General features: G+C 37.9%; 1 protein-coding gene across 1 annotated transcript in view; it reads right to left on the reverse strand.

Annotated features, from left to right (window-relative positions):
* CFAP46 (cilia and flagella associated protein 46) overlaps positions 1–17,893 on the reverse strand; it is a 195,461-nt gene that overhangs the window by 46,008 nt on the left and 131,560 nt on the right. The window contains exons 39-48 of the mRNA XM_026651052.1: positions 17,247–17,447; positions 14,779–14,885; positions 11,943–12,125; positions 11,006–11,141; positions 7,550–7,738; positions 5,450–5,638; positions 3,537–3,671; positions 2,161–2,340; positions 734–904; positions 125–222 (exon numbers count right to left, since the gene is read on the reverse strand). Of these exons, the coding sequence (XP_026506837.1) occupies positions 125–222; positions 734–904; positions 2,161–2,340; positions 3,537–3,671; positions 5,450–5,638; positions 7,550–7,738; positions 11,006–11,141; positions 11,943–12,125; positions 14,779–14,885; positions 17,247–17,447 (1,589 nt within the window). The remainder of the gene's footprint in view (positions 1–124; positions 223–733; positions 905–2,160; positions 2,341–3,536; positions 3,672–5,449; positions 5,639–7,549; positions 7,739–11,005; positions 11,142–11,942; positions 12,126–14,778; positions 14,886–17,246; positions 17,448–17,893) is intronic.

The raw sequence follows: 17,893 nt of genomic DNA on the forward strand, positions 1-17,893 counted from the left end.
TTATTTTTTCTGAACTTGTTCACTTACCCTAGATTACAAAATCAACATAAGTAGAAGTAAAAGTCAAAATAACTTGGCAAAGGAAAATAAAGTTTGTACAAAACAAAATGATAAAGTTTTATACCTGTCATTTGAATGCTGGAGAATGAGTATATGGAAGTTTGGTGGCAATTCATTTACGATGTTAAAATGTTGTGCAAGAACACAGAGATTTCCCCATGCCTGTACAATAATTTAAAACTGACATTACTTTTCCTATCTTTTTATGAACAACACGTGCAGTGCATTTATCAAGAGACTGATTATAATAGTTCCAAAAAATAAGGCACTGCTATTTGCAAAAGGCATACTTAGAAAAGAATATTTTAGTGTAGTGCACAATAAATGAAGTTAAAGCAATAATTCATGGCTAACATTAACATGAGTTATTTGCCTACTATACTGCATATCACGCTAAAAAACTACCAAATGTTGAAACTGATTAATATTATCAGTAGAAAGGAATAGCAAAATATTTCAACTCAACATTTATATTTTCTAAAAGCAATTCAAGCATTTCCATAGGAATATACACCTGGATCATTTATACTCCTCTGTAAAAGGAACTGTATAGACTCTAATACATACGTACAAATATTATACATAATAACATAAAATTTGACTTGCTATGGGTCATTATTTTGCTCCAGAACAACTTTGTTCCACTCATACATAGTACGGTTCAAGAAGTTACCTTTGAGGTAGCAGTTAGCCTCTGCTCCACATTTTTGAGAAGACTACTGGTTATGTCTCCATTTTGTTTTAAGTGATGCTGAAGATGCAATAGTGCTGCCAGCTGAGAGCTGCTAGTGTTAGAAGTGGCTGCTAGCAGGATATCCTTCATCATCATAGATGATGAACAGCTCTGTAATATTTTAATATTTGTTTATTTTCTCAAATGTTTCATACAAATAGTTATTGAAAAAGCTTGTCATATAAAGGTGAAATGAAATGGCAAACATATTACCATTATTTACAGCTACAAAACAGTGTAAAAGCTTTGGCGATAAATTATGAAGACTGGAAGATTTCTTAGCTATTAATTTCCTTTCTGAAATTGATCTCTCCATTAGTCCTGATTGCTGGAATGCTCCTCCCTGCACTGAGCTGGGGAGAGTTCTAATGAGTTTATGGGAGCCTAAGCCTCCAAATCAGGCCCACTGGGATTGTGTCAGAAGATTACTTCCAAAGGTGTGCGGAAATTTATTTCAGAAATTCAGTATCTAGTAACTATAAACACAAAGTAACTAGAAGAAGACAGCTTAAACCACCTTTAGGAAGCCTGAAAATTAGTTGCTGGAAAATGGTCAACAATGCAAAGGGTTGGACATACTGATGTAGATATAAATCTGACAAACCAAATGTACAGGTAAAATTTTCCAATCTGCTTTAACACAATGAATGCAGAAACCCTGGGCATCATTTTCACAATCCTAGAAACCCAGCCATTTTTACACTCACTTTAGAGGGCAGAATTGCACTTTTTATTGCAGTACAGTTTTAGTTAATTTAATTTTATTATGATATTTTATACATAGTAAAATGATACAATAATGGCATCTACTAGTGAAAACCTGAAGTCCATACTATGAAAATTATCCAGGTTTTACAATGGTCATATGTCAATAATACATTGACAAAAATCACTAAAATCAGAAAACATATTGTATATTTAATTATTATGAATAATAATACCACTACCTAGCTCTTACATAGTGGGTTAATGGTCAGTTGTCATGCTACCCAAATAGACAAATTTACTTATGGTACTCGAAGCTCTTTTTTTACATTGTAAAGGGACTTAGGGTACGTCTTCACTACCCGCCGTATCGGCGGGTAGCAATCGATTTATCTGGGATCGATATATCGCGTCTCGTTAAGACGTGATATATCGATCCCTGAATGCGCTCACCGTCGACTCCGGAACTCCACCAGAGTGAGCGGCGGTAGCGCAGTCGACGGGGGAGCCGCGGCCGTCGATCCCACGCCGTCTGGACCCCAGGTAATTCGATCCAAGCTACTTCGACTTCAGCTACGCTATTCGCGTAGCTAAAGTTGCGTATCTTGGATCAATCCCCCCCCAGTGTAGACCAGCCCCATAAAAAGCAGAAGTTGTGTTACCTGATGAAGGGCCAAAAACTGGCTACTTGAAACTGGATCAAATTGTCCAATGCATTCAATGATTTCAAGACTAGCAGCAGCCAGAATATCAATTATATTGTTACTTAATGCAACATTCATGCACTGAAGCAAAACTTCACTGGATTGAGAGAGGTATCTTTGGGCCAAAATCCGTTTTCTCTAAATAATAAAAATGTTCTACATTAAAATATTTGTTAAATTACATAAATATATTATTGATGCATTTTTGATCACTACAGTCTTGGCAGATAAATCTGGTTTTGTTCTTGTATAATGGTATTTTTTTAAAGTTTGATGAAAAATGGTATGGGTTTAGTCTCCTTGTAAGGAATGCATTTAATATCTATTAACATCAGTGATAGTTAATAGAGTGCAATCAAGAGACTAGACTGAATGATCAGTTAGTGGAGAGCTATACCGATTAAACTATTCTTTTAAAAAACATCTAATCTTAAACTTCTAGTTTATATTTTTCTTTTAAAAGAGAAATTTTGTCTACAATAAAACATCTACAATTGTATATGTACTAGCTAGCATTATACCAAAATGCCAGTCATTATTAGCCAATCAGCACTGTTCGCATCTGTATAATCACTATAGTTGTTTCTCACTAATCACTTGTGAATGAGAGTAACTTCCTACTCTGACTGGCTTGTGTAATTTTCAAGCTGTTTGCCAGCAATAATGACACCAGTTCAGCTTCTTGATCCAGTCACCTGCAGCAGAAAACTTCAAAATATTCAAGAACAAGAATGTACCAAAAATATGCCAAAAGTAAAGAATATGGGATTGTACACAGTCAGGCAAGTTAAAATCTCTTTACTCTCAATTCCCGCTTCTCCTCAAGCGGCTTTCCTCTCCTATAATTCAAAGTTCTTACAAGAAGAACAGGCACATTTAAATTTGCCTTGTTTATTTACTGTACATTGTGCAAATCCCAGACACTCTCTCCCAACTCAGTTCTGAATACAAATTAAACCAAATGACAGCTAGTCAGGGAAGAAGAGGCTAGCTAACCTGCAGCAACCAGGGAGATGGGGAAAAGAGGTAAGAGTGAAAGAAGAGGAAAATGTGAAGGGAGAAAAGGGGAGATGATGAGAAAGAAAAGCCCAACAGGTTTTGTAACTTGTATTTGAAACAGTTGGCCCCATTTTCTGTTTGCTTCTTTACTTTGGATATTTAATTAAAAGCTTCGTATTAAAATGTTAATTGTCTGTAAGAGTGAATTCTGCTACAACACTCATTCTTCAGCCTCAGATTCCATTTGCTAAAAACACCTCACCCATAAGGCTAATCAGCCCCAGGCATAAAAAGGAAGCCATCAAGTTATTTATATAAATATCTATGTAAAATACCTTTAATTCATTTGCTTTCTTCCTTTGATCCTGATGTTGTTTTTTACTAATTGGAGAACTGCTACTTGTCATTTCACGTTCATTGCATTCTGCTTTGGTTGTGGGAGGCTTCATGGTGTTCAATGGAGTTTCTTCCTACCCACCAGTAACAGAGAGGATTCATTAATATATCTATCTCACTAAAATGTAAGTGGATTAGTTATTGTGCTTAAAGTTAGGAGGAGTGAAATTCAGCTGGATAAAGAGGAAGCTAGTTTCAGCCTTAAAAATGGAGAGAGGGTGTATCTCACCACAATAATACCTTTATAATATCAAGTGAATTAGCAAGTTTATGAGGCATTAAACTCTGGTTAGCATGTGATAGTGATGAATCTGCTAAGTACCTAACATTAATCAGGACACAGGAGAATGAAACATAGACATGGGGATGGATTTTTAAGCAGGAGACCACAACTTTATTAACTTTAATGGTGGGACATAAACTGCCCACCAGAGCATGAGGTATTTACTCAGGTACAGTGCAGTGTTAAAAGGACTCATACTAAATAACTAATATTCAAGGGTTGTCTCCTTGGCTAATCCCTGGAATCTAGCCCATCTCTGAATCTTCTCACCCTCCTCCCACAAGCGGGAATGAGAGTATACTAGGGGATGGTGGGGAGGGAGTGACTTCACTGGTTTCAGTGGAATGCCAACAGTAGTTCTATCCTCAAGCATTCAAAAATCCTGAGTCAGGTTCCCAGAAAACATGAAACTGTCTTAAATATAATGAGATTTTTAAAAAAAAATAATTGGGGTGGGGGATTATATTTGCCTTCTGGGTTTTGAGAATTAGGGTATATATTTTCAAGTTTCTCTCTACAACCATGAGAGCTAGAACCTTACTTTTATATTTTTAAATAAAAACTGAGATTCTCACATATTCCCTTGACTCCAGGGGCTAGGGCTTTAAGGAAAGCACCAAATATCATGAGACACATGATAAAAATCACAAGGGTAGGCAACACTGTGCTACACAGTAATGTAGTGGGGAAGCAGCGGTGAAAGAGTTAAAGAAAACCTTCTCCTCCAGTCCCTGACATCACTATTTTGACATTTTGGTAAATGTTCTGCTCAATTCAGCTCTCATGAACATTTTTATTCAGGATTTGAAGAGGCTCAACTCTTTTCTCCCAGTGGTCAAAATACTGTAAAAAGATGTAAACTTGAGCTTATCAAATAACATTCATTGTATTTTATATATGTTCATTCAGAATCAGATTCTGCCTGGCCCATACAGACATGCGCAGAAGTCTCCCTCTCACTGCACAGCCTATACAAAAGACATACATAATTTTACACTCTGTGCTCTGGGAGTGCACTGACTGCTAAGTCCCTCCCAGGGCTTGTCTACACAGATAGTGCATGGCAAGCTGGGATGTAAATCTACAGAGCACTAATGCTCTGTTCAATAACTGTTCATGTGGACCTGGCTAAAAGTTCCCTAGTGTGCAATGACCTATTCCCATTTAAAAGTGGATTAGATCAAAGTGCACTAGAGAACTTTTAGTGTGCAGTAGCAGGGTTCACATGGACAGTTAGTGTGTGGCATGCTACTGTGTTGCAGATTTACTCCTCAGCTTGCCCTGCACTAACCATTTGTTTAGACAAGCCCCCAGGAACACATCTCAAAGGGAGTGAGGAAGCAGGGCTTACAGCAGAGGTGGCCAGCCACATGGGGCTGTAGAACACAGTGAAGGTGTGCACCTGGGAGCTCTGGGGAAGGCAAGACTCCTTTTACTATGGGTTCTGAGCAATTTGCACAATCTATCCTTCAATTAAAAAAGCATTAATAGTACATAAAGAGCATCAGTCTAGTAAGCACTTACCATCAATATATATCTAATAATCTTAATTTAGAACCAAATTCATACCATAACATTTTCATTCCAGTAAATATCTGAATTTAAGGGGTCCACATTAACCGCAAGTAAACGCAGAGTTTTCCCAGTCAGATACAGGTACTTGGCTTTGATATCAGGACATCCTGTATGAAGACTTTGTAGACTTGCTAACTGAGCCAGTGCAGTGTGACCCACAGTCCGTCCTATGTTTATCCATCCCTGGAAAAATCAAAAATATGTTAAATCAAGTCACATTTTCAAATATAAAAGAAATGTTCTCTTAAACATCATGAATGAATCAATGATTCATAGATTTATATTGCCCTTTAGCTTGAAATATTGGGTTTTGGGGTTGCATGTGAAACCTAATAACTAATTCTTCAATGTAATTTAACCTTCTTTTCTCTGAAAAAATAAAGATAGTTTCAACTCTATACCTCCCTTTTTTTGAACCCTGAAGCAATAATAGAAAATGAAAACAGAAAATAAATCTATTTTATTTTGAATGTTGAAATTCAATATACTAAAATTTATAAATATGAGAATTTCCAAAATTATCAATATTGGAAACTAATTTCCACTATTTGCTTTTCCAAAGCATGTCAAGGGCTCCGTTAATTTTCAAGGCCAAAAGGGACAATTTTGATCATCTGAGCTCACCTGCATAATGCAGGGTGTAGAATTGCACCAAGCGATTCATACATCAAGCCCATACTTTCTGGACGAGTTATAGCCTGTCTTTTAGAAAGACATACAATACTGATTTAAAGACTTCAAGTGACAGAGAATCCACCACATCTCTTGGTAAATTGTTTCAATGATGAATTACCCTCACTGTTAAAAATTTGCACCTTATTTCTGGTATGTCTAGCTTCAGCTTCCAGGCATTAGTTTCTTAGAACAATCCTTCTCTTGTTATGTAGAGAACCATTGGATTTTTTTTCTAAAATAACTACATGTGTTGGTGGAATGTGCAAGGTTAACTTCATACATACACTAGTGGACTAGTAAGACTAGAAAGTGTCAGAGGGCCAGATTCTCAACTATGGTGAACCAGTGTAGATCCACCTACTTAAATGGAGCTATGCCCATTTACACCATCCAGAGAACCTAGCCAAAAGAGCAGGAGTTAATCCAGGGGTTGATCCTCTAAACTCACTATAGTAAGCACTATACCCGGACATACTGGGTGCCCAGTGATACAATGTTTATGAGGATTCATAGCAGACAGCTTACAGCAGGAGCGTTGATTGGGACTATTAGTTGGAAGATGAGCAAAGCCCTTTCTATTTAGGTTTATTATAAATATTGAAAAATGAGTGAAAATCGGTGCATAAAGTTAACTTCACGGTTTTCAAGGTAAATTTTGGGGTTAATATTGGGGAATGGGAGGACAGAAAAAAAGCAACATATACAACAAAGTAACAGCTCTGAAAGTAAAAGTAGTTAAATATTGTGGTTTATTTCATGAAGTATATCAATAGAACATACACATATGCATGTGCATGCATGTGTATCTTCCATTACATTGCCTTACTTTAACAGACACCCTTACATTTACACTAAGACTAATTTATTATTAACAAACACAACTACCTAATGAAATATATTGGATTTTCTTAAAATAATCAGTATTTTCATGTTGTTGAGTGGTCAAAAATTCAGGTGAAAAATCTGTAAAAAAACCAAATCGCTTTTTTAAAACCTGGGAATTTCTCAGTAAAAATGGAAAATGAAGGGTCTTAAGGATGAAGTACAATGCTGCAGTCATAGTATGTGTATGGGTGGTGAAAAGAGTGTGATTTAATGGGGAAAATGAAGTTCAGTGAAGACACAGCTCAATTTCACTCAACTTTTGCTTCTGACAATCATCCTCAAGTCTTTGCCTTGGAGAGACAAGAGCCTTTTTGGTACAGAGAATGGCCAACATCATAACAAGCTAGTGAAAACCCATACTTGAATGTTCTGTGCCCCAATATTCAAATGAAAGGTTTGCCAGCCCTTTCTCCTGTTTAGCAGTTATTAATCAGAAGAGGAAGATCTGCTAAGGCAATCCCTCTAGCTTAGCACAAGGATTTTTTTTAATATAACATTTATAGCTAAATCATAGGAAGGATCATATGTAATTACCTGTTCCACAGAAGCACTATCAGGTGTTAACCTGACAAATTCTTCAACAAGTTGATTAAGTGATCCCTCTCTCAGTTCTTTCAGCTTTTTTTCCACATTAACAAGATGAAGAATATCCAAATTAATTTCCACAAAACTTAGCTTCATATTAGCAAGCCGTCTCATTAATGGAATACTAATATTTTTAATCTGAAATATAAGAAAACTGAGTGGAAGTCTATCTTTAAATCACCTTAATCGATCGGTCCATCAGCCCTCACAGAGAGAGCGCTGATCACAACACATCAGTCGTGTTGTTGGAGCCAGTCCTTCAGACACCTGCTGGCCAGGCGGTCAGTGGCTCCAAACATCCGATCAGCATAGCGTACCACAGCCCAGAACCCCCGAGCAATCCGCCAGCCTCAGCCTTCCAAGCAGCTGGGATTACAGGCATGCGCCACCCCGCCCGATCTATCTTTAAATATGCAGTGTTAATATTTTTGCTAATTTATTGGATTAAAGTTAGAATTTCAGAACTCTTTTAATTATTTGAGGCACACATTTTAAATAAACAATAATGTGATTGCTACACTATAGCACACTGTGATATTTCAATGAAAATAATAAAGCAGGGAAAGAAATAAGGGTACAATAGACAAGTAAAGTTGACAGGTGGCAACTGCCCTCATCCAGAAAATACAACCTACTTTATTTTTATACACAAATATATACAGACTATTCTGAAATTCTTCACATCCTTGCCAAAATCATTTGCATCACAGTAGAAGTGGATCTTCAGGCGAGGTCCGAGGATAGTGGCATTTCAGACCAGCTCACAAAAGTTTTTCCACATGTAAGAAGTCACAAGGGAAAAATCATGGAGAAACCTGTGGGAGAACTGGACAAGTAGGGTATCCAGAGCTGCATCACTGGCCAAGTAGAAGGGACTGACATACACACATGCATCCCTTTTCAACTCAGATCTTTGGGTTTTTTTTAATGTGTCCTGCTCTATTCTGTTTAGATTGTTGCACCATACTTATCGCTGTAGTATCTGAGCGCCTTTCAGCAGCTTTGTATTTGTTAGAGAAAGTAAGGTCAAAGAAATGGACCTTGCACTTGGAGTAGAAAGTGGTGAAGTTTATAACGGTCTTTAGTTCTTATCTGTGTCTTACTCTAGGGTTTATCCCACTGTGCATTCATAGTATTAGGGAGTGACCCATTTTTGACTAGTTAGGTAACTGTAGAACGGTCTTTCCTTATCCTGTATATTTCTGACAGATCTAGGTACTATTTTTATATCATCACAGACCACACAGAAGGGTATATTTCTCACCTAATAACTTACTGTATGCTAGTTCAAAAAGAAAAGGGATATATATTTCCTAATACCTAACACAATGCTTACTTCCCCTTCCTTGCCATTCCACTTCTAGCCGATCTAGACAATTTTAGCAGAGTAAGCCCCCACAGCAGGGAAGCACAATTCTTCTTGGTACTGTCTTAGGCAGGTAAGTGCTTTAGCCAAGTAACAGCTAGCTGTGGTGTCCATCATAATTTATCATTTAGACAGACTACTAAGCAGCAGAAATTTGTCTATGGGCTAAAAACAATTTGGACAAATGAAAACAAGTATCCTTAAAAAATATGCTATCTGTACCATTTTTAGAAGTACCAGCAAAAGACAACTGATCTCAGTATCTCAGACTTCTGGGGGGAAAAGTGGGAGTGGGGGGGCGGATTCTTACCTTCATATAGATCCATTTGCATGATTAGGGCCTAAATATTTACTCTGTACTAAGGGCCAATTCTGCTCTCAATTACACATGTGCAACACTAAGCGCTGTCTAAACAAACAGTCAGTGCGTGGCACAAAGGGGACTCAATCTACCTCACACTAGAGTGCCATGCACTAACTTTCTGTGTGGACCCTTCATTAGAGTTGCACAGAAGTAAACTAAGAATGGAATTTGGCTTCTCATTTCGCAATGAAAGGGAAGTAATGACATTTCTCATTTCACAATGAAAGGGAAGTTATGGTATCTAACAGGAAAACTTGGTTTCATGTGCTCTGCTGGTAAAAAGCTTCTGAGTCTCAAACAAACTGAGGCCATAACACTGGGCTAGGTAAATGTAATAAACTCCTTTGAACTAACTAAATACATTGTTCACCTCACAGATTAGAAGGTGGTGTGTGAGGAGAGGGCAGATAATCTACAGTGGAGGGAACTGGGGGAAGTTTGGGCTCCCTTTTTTTTGCCCAGTGAAGGTTACAACAGCCTGGGGACCACTCTAACTTTTGGCAGCTGTAAGTAGTCCCCAAAGATCTGCTAGCTGGGATTCCTGGCCTGCACTGGAGGCTGCAGGGAGGGAGGTGTAGGAACTAGTTATGCCTGCTCCATGCCCGTTAGCATGTATTTCTAGCTGGTAGTTATGGCTAGCCCCTGCTCAGACTGTGCTACTCAAGTGGCACAAAGGAAGCTGAGTGGGCTGGAGAATCTGGCCCATAAAATTTAGAATATTTGGGATAGATGGAAAATTAAATTTTATATGGGAAATTTTTCTTTTCTGCATTATATGAAGCATGAAATAAAAAAAGTCTTTTAAATTTTGCGACAAATTTATCCGGAGGTTTTTTTTTAATTTTCATTCCAACTTTTTTATTTTCATTATCTGACAAATCATTTATTGAACTCTGGTGAACTGGTTTACAGCCTGATCAAAAACGGTCAATACAAATGCCTTATAGTTTTTTTTAATCTGAGTTATGATGATTTTTCATCGTAACGTCATATTTTTTCTTTTGTAAGGTTTGAGTGAAACCAGTTTATCTTTTAGAATTTCTATTAGTTGGCATTCCTAATTTGCTTTTTCTTCCTCAAGTTTGCTGTACTTTATTATGCAGGGTTTCAAATTTATGATGGATTTATAGTGAATGTTTATGAGAATAATGTCAAATTGAGGTAGTTCTGTTTTTGATTGATTTCTTTAGTATCTGGATAAATATTGGAATTAAATGCTGAAAAAATGAGTGGGAAATTAGCTTATTTCAAAAGAAAGAATATATTTGCAATGCTAGTATCTAATTTTTTGTCAAATTTTACAAAGAATGCTATTGGTGTAAAAATATTCACGACATGATTCAGTAAACAGGATTGGCAATGGTGCTTAGTGGACAGGGCACTGGACTGGGACTATGGAGACCTAGATTCAATTCCAAGCTCTGTCAATGGCCTCCGGTGTGACTTCAGACAAATCATCTCATCTCTCTGGGTCTCCATTTTCCCTTCCGTCTTTTTTATGTCTTGTCTATTTAGAATCTAAACTCCTTTGGGGAGAGATTGTCTCTCACTTTGTACCCTGCCTGCCACAATGGGGCACCATCTCAGATGGGGATTGTAGGAACTGCTGTAATACAATTAATAATAATCCTAATTGAACAAATCTTGCATACAGTAAAAGTATTTACCCATTTACCTCGTGAACTGGAAGCAAGCTCCAGATATTGTTAAATACTTCTTCTTCTTCATATACTGCTCTCTGAGCTAACTTGTACGCATCTAGATAGCGACTATGTTTTTCTTCTTCATCTTCTGTATGTGTTGCAATTGTTCTGTAAAAAAGCAACACAGAGTTTTACAAGAGTAGTAGTATAAAATATTATTACTTCTATAATGCTATAAATATTCAAAATGCTCAATGAACAACTAACTTGCATTGTTTGTGTATATTGTTTAAGACTCAAATACAAAAAGTAAATATTTAAGCATTAATTTTTTAAAGGCCTGATTCTTGGACCAAGTTAAGTCCCCTCTGCACTGTACAGCAACATAAAGAGGACTTAAAGATGCCCTAAATGGATAGGTGGAGAGTCTTCTGCCAGAAGATATGCCCCAATGGCATAAGACTAGCATAGCTGGCTTTACGCTTCCCATTCTCCCAGTCTCTGAATAGGGGTGTCCTGGGAAAAGCTGGAAGTTGGAGTACACTGTGCTCTGGCAATCTCTAGCCATAACAACAGCCCCCAGGGAATTGTTCAAGAGACATAAATTAAAGGAATCCTGTGGCTACTTTAACTTATGACAAGGGCTGGTTCAGCAATCAAATGGCCCTAAAATAGAAAGAATCCTTGGTGCTTTATTCTGACCTCAAAGGTAGTGCAGATAATCATAAATCTTGTGAGAACAGCTGCTACAGGCATAGGAACAGTAAATCCTTGATTTTACAGAACACTTGTTGATATATTCCATCAAGAATGACAATGTGAATCCAAAATCAGGATATAGAAGTAGGTGATATTATTAACCCTCATGTACTTTTTTCCCAGACAGCTGAAATCTTACTCTAAATCAGACACCTGAAGATTTTTTTAACTAAGGTGTAATAAACATTTCCAGCAAATTTGTAAGTTTACCTGTGAATATTTGCACGTTCCAGCAGGATCTCAGCACTGTGATCTTTATATCCATAACGAAGGAAGTCCTCCTCAATTTGAATTAATTCATCATATAGTTCCTGTAGCATACTTGATAACTGAGAGGACTCAGCTTTAACCTTCATGAAATTTTGGGCATATTTTATTTGAATAAGTGTTCTTCTATAGAGAATAATAGAATATATGCTAGCATGGGGTTAAGAATTGTGAGAAACAGCTTAAGTATCAACCTCATATTTGTGTCCAAAAACTGCTGTATTATTTTTCTTTCTGCCTCCCTTTCTATTTTTCTGTCTGTAATAGATCTGGAGGAGGAACCCTTCTAATTCTTTATATAATCTTAATATGCTCTAACAATTAGATGTAGTTTTAAAATAGAATACACAAAGCATGGCTTTCAGAAACAATGTTTCAACATCATCTGTGTGATGCCATGGTGCCAATTATTAGATGCATATTCATTTAATACATTTACCTAGGTCTAAGCAGTCATTTAAAAGATAGCTAAATTGAGAAGTCCATATTCAGCTAAAATAAAAACTACTGGAGTGAAATTGTAATTATAAGAAAAAGGAGACAACTACATATGAGCAGTAAATTGAAAAGAGATAGCCTTTAGTCTGATAGACAGGGCCGTCCCTAGGTGGGTGCGGGGCCCAGGGCGGAAGTGATGGATTCGTCTCTTCCGGGACTGACTGCGCCGGCCAATCGCACCGGCCAGCAGGGCCTGCAAAGCGCAGGGCCTGGAGCGGTCGCCCCGATTCGCCCCACCCAAGGGATGGCTTTGCTGATAGATGTATGTATCTTCTTAGTTGAAAAAAATCAAGTAAGAAAAGGATCCAGTTAATAGGTCCATTATATCTTGCCCATATAATCCAAACGCTACTGGACTTTGGAAAAAATGTTATTGATCTGAATATTATGGACATCCCTCCTTTTCCTACCCGCCCAAATTCATATTTTAACATCTCAAATAACACCTTTCAAGTAACATGATTTAAAATATATAACAGAGGGTAAAATAAATATGGGTTTCACTATCACCAAATTAACCCTTAGGGTATGTCTACATTTGAGTTGGGAGATGTGAATCCCAGCTTAGGTAGACACACTCTGCTAGTGCACTAAAAATAGCAGTGTAGCCTGGGTAGTAGCATGGGCATCAGCTCAAGCTAGTATCCAGTGTATGTTCCCAGGGGGTCCAGATGGGTTTCTATGTGGGTGCTTAGCCTGAGCTGCTGCTCAGGTTATCCTGGCTACACTGCTATTTTTAGCATGCCTGCTCTAGCAGAACTAGCGTGGGTACATCTATGTGAGCAGGGAATCATACCTCCCAGCTCAAATGTAGATGTACATTCTGCTAGGGTTTAAATTCACAGGGCAAAGGGCTTCTTCCTGGATCCCTCTAACTTAGCTTAGATTATAGTGCTCGGTAGCACACTCCAAAAGTAGTCATAATAAACTATATTTCTGATTTTAGACTATTACTTCTGTTAGTTTAAACACATCAGCCTCAGGCAGGTAAGGCAAACTATATAAAAACGTAAGATTCACAAGGGTATGTCTACGCAGCAATTGGGAGGTTGCATTCCAGTTCTCATAGATGGACACGCTAGCTCTGCTCAAACTAGCACACTCAAAAGAGCAGTAAAACTGAATGTCTAGCTACCTGAGGGGGTATGCAGGCTTGTACTTGTGTGTTAGCCCGAGCCACTGCCCGGACTGCTGCAGTTGCACTGCTGTTTTAATCTACTAGCTTAAACAGAGCTAATGCATATCCGTCTACCAGCACTGGCAAGCACGCTTCCAGCTGCTGTATAGACATACCCTTAGATTTTAACACTTAACGGGGCTACATGCAATACACAAAATTAGGAAAGGAGAATTAGGCGTTAAAGATTAACACCATCAGAAGAAAACACTCTTAAGCATACATAGAAAATATCAAAGTAAAGTTGGGTTGAATGATAAATGACATCCATATTCCTATCTAAAAGTCATAAAATAGGTTATTTCTTACACAAATGTTCTGGGCTAGATCCTCAGCTAGAACAGACCAGCATTGCCATGGAGAATTTGAGAAGGGACAGTAGTCAAACCCACAATGTAAACTGTTATTTGCTTCCCAATGAGGAAAATGGCATCATTAAACTAAGAACTCAGACCTTCATTCCAATCAGAGGATGAGTTTTGAAATTTGCCTTTATTCAAAAAATGTTCTCTCAGACTGACAACTTTCCCCAGAGGAAAAATTCTAGAATGTGAGTCTTGTGAGTATCATTGCTTGATGGCTTGTGGCTACCATAACACTTTGTGGCACATGCTTGTTAAACAGCACACTGACGTCTACAAAAAACACACACCTGTGACTCTCATATAATAATTTAAATGCCAAAACTGGCAGAAGGAAAGAAGCAAGGCTTACTGATTAGATCACGACATTGGGTGTCAGGACTCGTGAATCCTGTTTCTACCAGAAATATTAACCAATCTGTATAAAAAAATGTAACATGATGTACTGAGACAATATCTTTAAGATGTTTTTAGGTTCTTGGAGGAAAAACACTATATAGTTAACAAAGTCATAGCTGGACAAAAAAAATATGACAGATACACTCAGGGAATAGTAAATTGTATAAAAAACTCTGATAACAGAATGTCCATAGCAAAAGGAAACAACTTTATAATTTTAAAATTTACATCTAAAGTAAAGAAGCTTCTTTACTAAACATAACATATATAGCTAGTGTCATATCCCCCAAAAAACAAATACTACAGACATAATGCATATATATATTACTATATAAAAAGTTACCTGGCTTCAAGGGATGCAATTATAAAACCCAGTTCAGACTTTCTGTTAGGTCTCTCCTCTAATGTACATCTGAACACCTTTACAGTTTTTTGCAGAATTTTGCATGCCTGCAGATAACATTATAATTTATGTAACTGTCTTTTTATATTTCTATATACAATGTTAACCATTATTTTAGAACACATGATTGAGAAGAAAATCTTTGTTATTTTTTCCTTATGTTCTCCACGATTATCAAGCTTATCTTGTACAATTTGCTCAGAATTTTAAAAAGTAAAAGTACAGATAGGACAAAATTTAATTAACTATACTGATTTAATTATTCTACAAATATTCATATAGGGACAGCTTCTGATGCCCTTATGCTCACTGAGTAGCACATTACTCCACCACTAGCCATGCTGGGTTAAATAAGACTACTTGCAGAGTGAAGGCTTGTCTACACATGGCAGTAAACCCAGAATTAGGCCTGGTCTACACTGGGGGGAAGGGGGGGGGTCGATGTAAGATAGGCAACTTCAGCTCCGGGAATGGCGTAGCTGAAGTCGACATATCTTATTTCGACTTACCTCCCATCCTCACGGCACAGGATCAATGGCCGCGGCTCCCCCGTAGACTCCGCTACCGCCGCTCGCCCTGGTGGAGTTCCGGAGTCGACAGGAGCACATTCAGGGATCGATATATCGCGTCTAGACGAGACGCGATATATCGATCCCCGATAGATCGGTCGCTACCCACCGATCCGAAGGGTAGTCTGGACGTACCCTTAGGCTAGGTCTACAATACCCGCCTGAATCGGCGGGTAGAAATCGATCTCTCGGGGATCGAATTATCGCCTCTCGTCGGGACGCGACAGTCGATCCCCGAATCGACGCGCTTACTCCACTAGCGGAAGTAGGAGTAAGCGCTGTCGACGGGGAGCCGCGGAGGTCGATTTTGCAGCCGTCCTCACAGCGGGGTAAGTCGGCTCCGATACGTCGAATTCAGCTACGCTATTCGCGTAGCTGAATTTGCGTATCTTAAATCGACCCCCCCCACCCCCCGTAGTGAAGACCTGCCCTAAGGTAGGGTGTGAATTTAAAGCTGATTAACTATTCCTAATTAGCTCCGTGTGTGGACACTCTTTCCCCAGAATACAGCACTCTTATTCCAGAATAAGAGCATCCACACATGGAGTTAATCAAGAACTATTCTGGAACAGTTTCCTGTATAGACAAGACTTAATATAACTTAATATGATTCGAGGCGCCAAAATGTAGCACTTTGCAAGCTGACAAAAACTATTATGGAACAATTTGAAGAACTGTTCAATTTTTAATCAGTTAGCATGTAACTAAGCATATAGAAGTATCAGGGAGACTTTGTAAGAGAAAAAGATTTTTTTCAGTTTCTCATGAACAGAAAACCAATATTATTTAAAACATTATCCCCTAAATATCAATGACTAGAAGCTCTTGACTCAAAGACCAAATTATTTCTGCCTTAGCATTTAACTTCATGAAATTGTAGCTCATGTGCAGAGGGTTAAATAGTAAACGGATTTTTTAAAGCATTAACTAAGTACTGTATGCATTGTAATACATGCCTTCCTGGATTTAAAAAAAAAAAATCACAAAACAAAGTACCTCCTGAGATTTAGGGATACGACTTCCATTTCATGCACTAGGTGAACTTCTATTTAAGTTAATGTAATTAGTCACATGCATCATATAGAAAAGAAAATAGACTTCTGAAATTGCAATTGCAACTTGTTATATTTTGAAAATGGATGTATACAAAATACTTTGTCTAACTGTAACTCACTGGTATTGTTAGTACTTTTGACATGTAAGTAAAACACCTTCCCTTCTACCTAACCTTTCTTTTTTCTCTCTTATATGGTTTCTACTGCACAGGATTTCTAAGTATGAAAATCAGTGGAATAAGTTATGCATGCTAGATTATAACTGCTGTTATTTAGTTGGAAAGATACAATATTTCAAGTGCACAAGCAGTAAGCTTATCTTCTGCTAAAACCACTAAATATCACCTGTCTGCTTCGGCCAAGAAATCAGTAAAAGGAGATGTATTGGAAGTGTGAAGAGTGTGTATCAGTGTATGTCTACACCGCAATTGAACACACATGGCTGGCCTGTGTCAGCTGAGTTGGGCTCACCGGGCTTGGGCTACGAGGCTGGTTAAATGCGGTGTAGATATTCAGGCTCAGGCTGGAGCTGAGCTTGAACATGTTCACTGAAATTAAACAACCCCATAGCCCAACTCCTGGGAGCCTGAGTCAGCTGACAGAGGCCAGCCTTGGGTGTTAAACTGCAGTGTAGACATACCCTCAGAGAACAGCAACTTTATATGCACTAAATATTATTATATTTATTACATAAGTCAGAAGGCTATATAATACAATTTTTAAATATAATTTAGAGCTACATACTGTACCGGGAAAGGGAACAATATCCATTTTATTTTCTTACCACTCTCTCTTTTCCTTCCTTATCTTCCTCTAGAACTGCCTGTATGAGACTCAGAGTGCTATTGTACCAAAACTGTTCATTTCCTCCTATCAGTTGTGCCTTCTCAAGAAGTGCCTTAGCTTGCCCATGGTTCTTTTCCAGGTTAGCTAGTACAGCAAGAAGGTACAAGCATCTTGACACAGCATGTATGTCATTCATTTCCTAGGGGAAAAAACGACATTTCAGATATATTTAAAAGCAGAGATCCTACCTTGTCCTATTAACATTTAGAGACAAATACTGGGATAGGCACTGAAGCACAAAATCAGTGATAGTTTTGTGCATGTATCTGGCAGAAGAATTTGCTCTTTAGCATTCATGCTACTTCCTCGTGCTTTTTCAGACTACAAAAATTTGCCAGCTCATTTTAAGCATATTTTCTATTTCCAAACTATTGTCTATTTTCCTTTATCGCCCCAGGTGGATTCTTCTACACCATTGGTAAAACAAATCCTCTTTTTCCCTTTTATTAGATATTATACGTTCTGTTGTCAGTATCTGAGGCAGAAGAAATGTGAGCACAGAGAAGAGTTTCAATGGGTCATATCCTCAGCTGGTCTCAATCAGCATTGCTTCACTGACTTCAATAAAGCCCCGCTGATTTATAC

The sequence above is a fragment of the Terrapene carolina genome, unplaced genomic scaffold, assembly GCF_002925995.2.
Source record: "Terrapene carolina triunguis isolate 2854851 unplaced genomic scaffold, T_m_triunguis-2.0 Scaffold95, whole genome shotgun sequence".
Lineage (NCBI taxonomy): Eukaryota > Metazoa > Chordata > Testudines > Emydidae > Terrapene > Terrapene triunguis.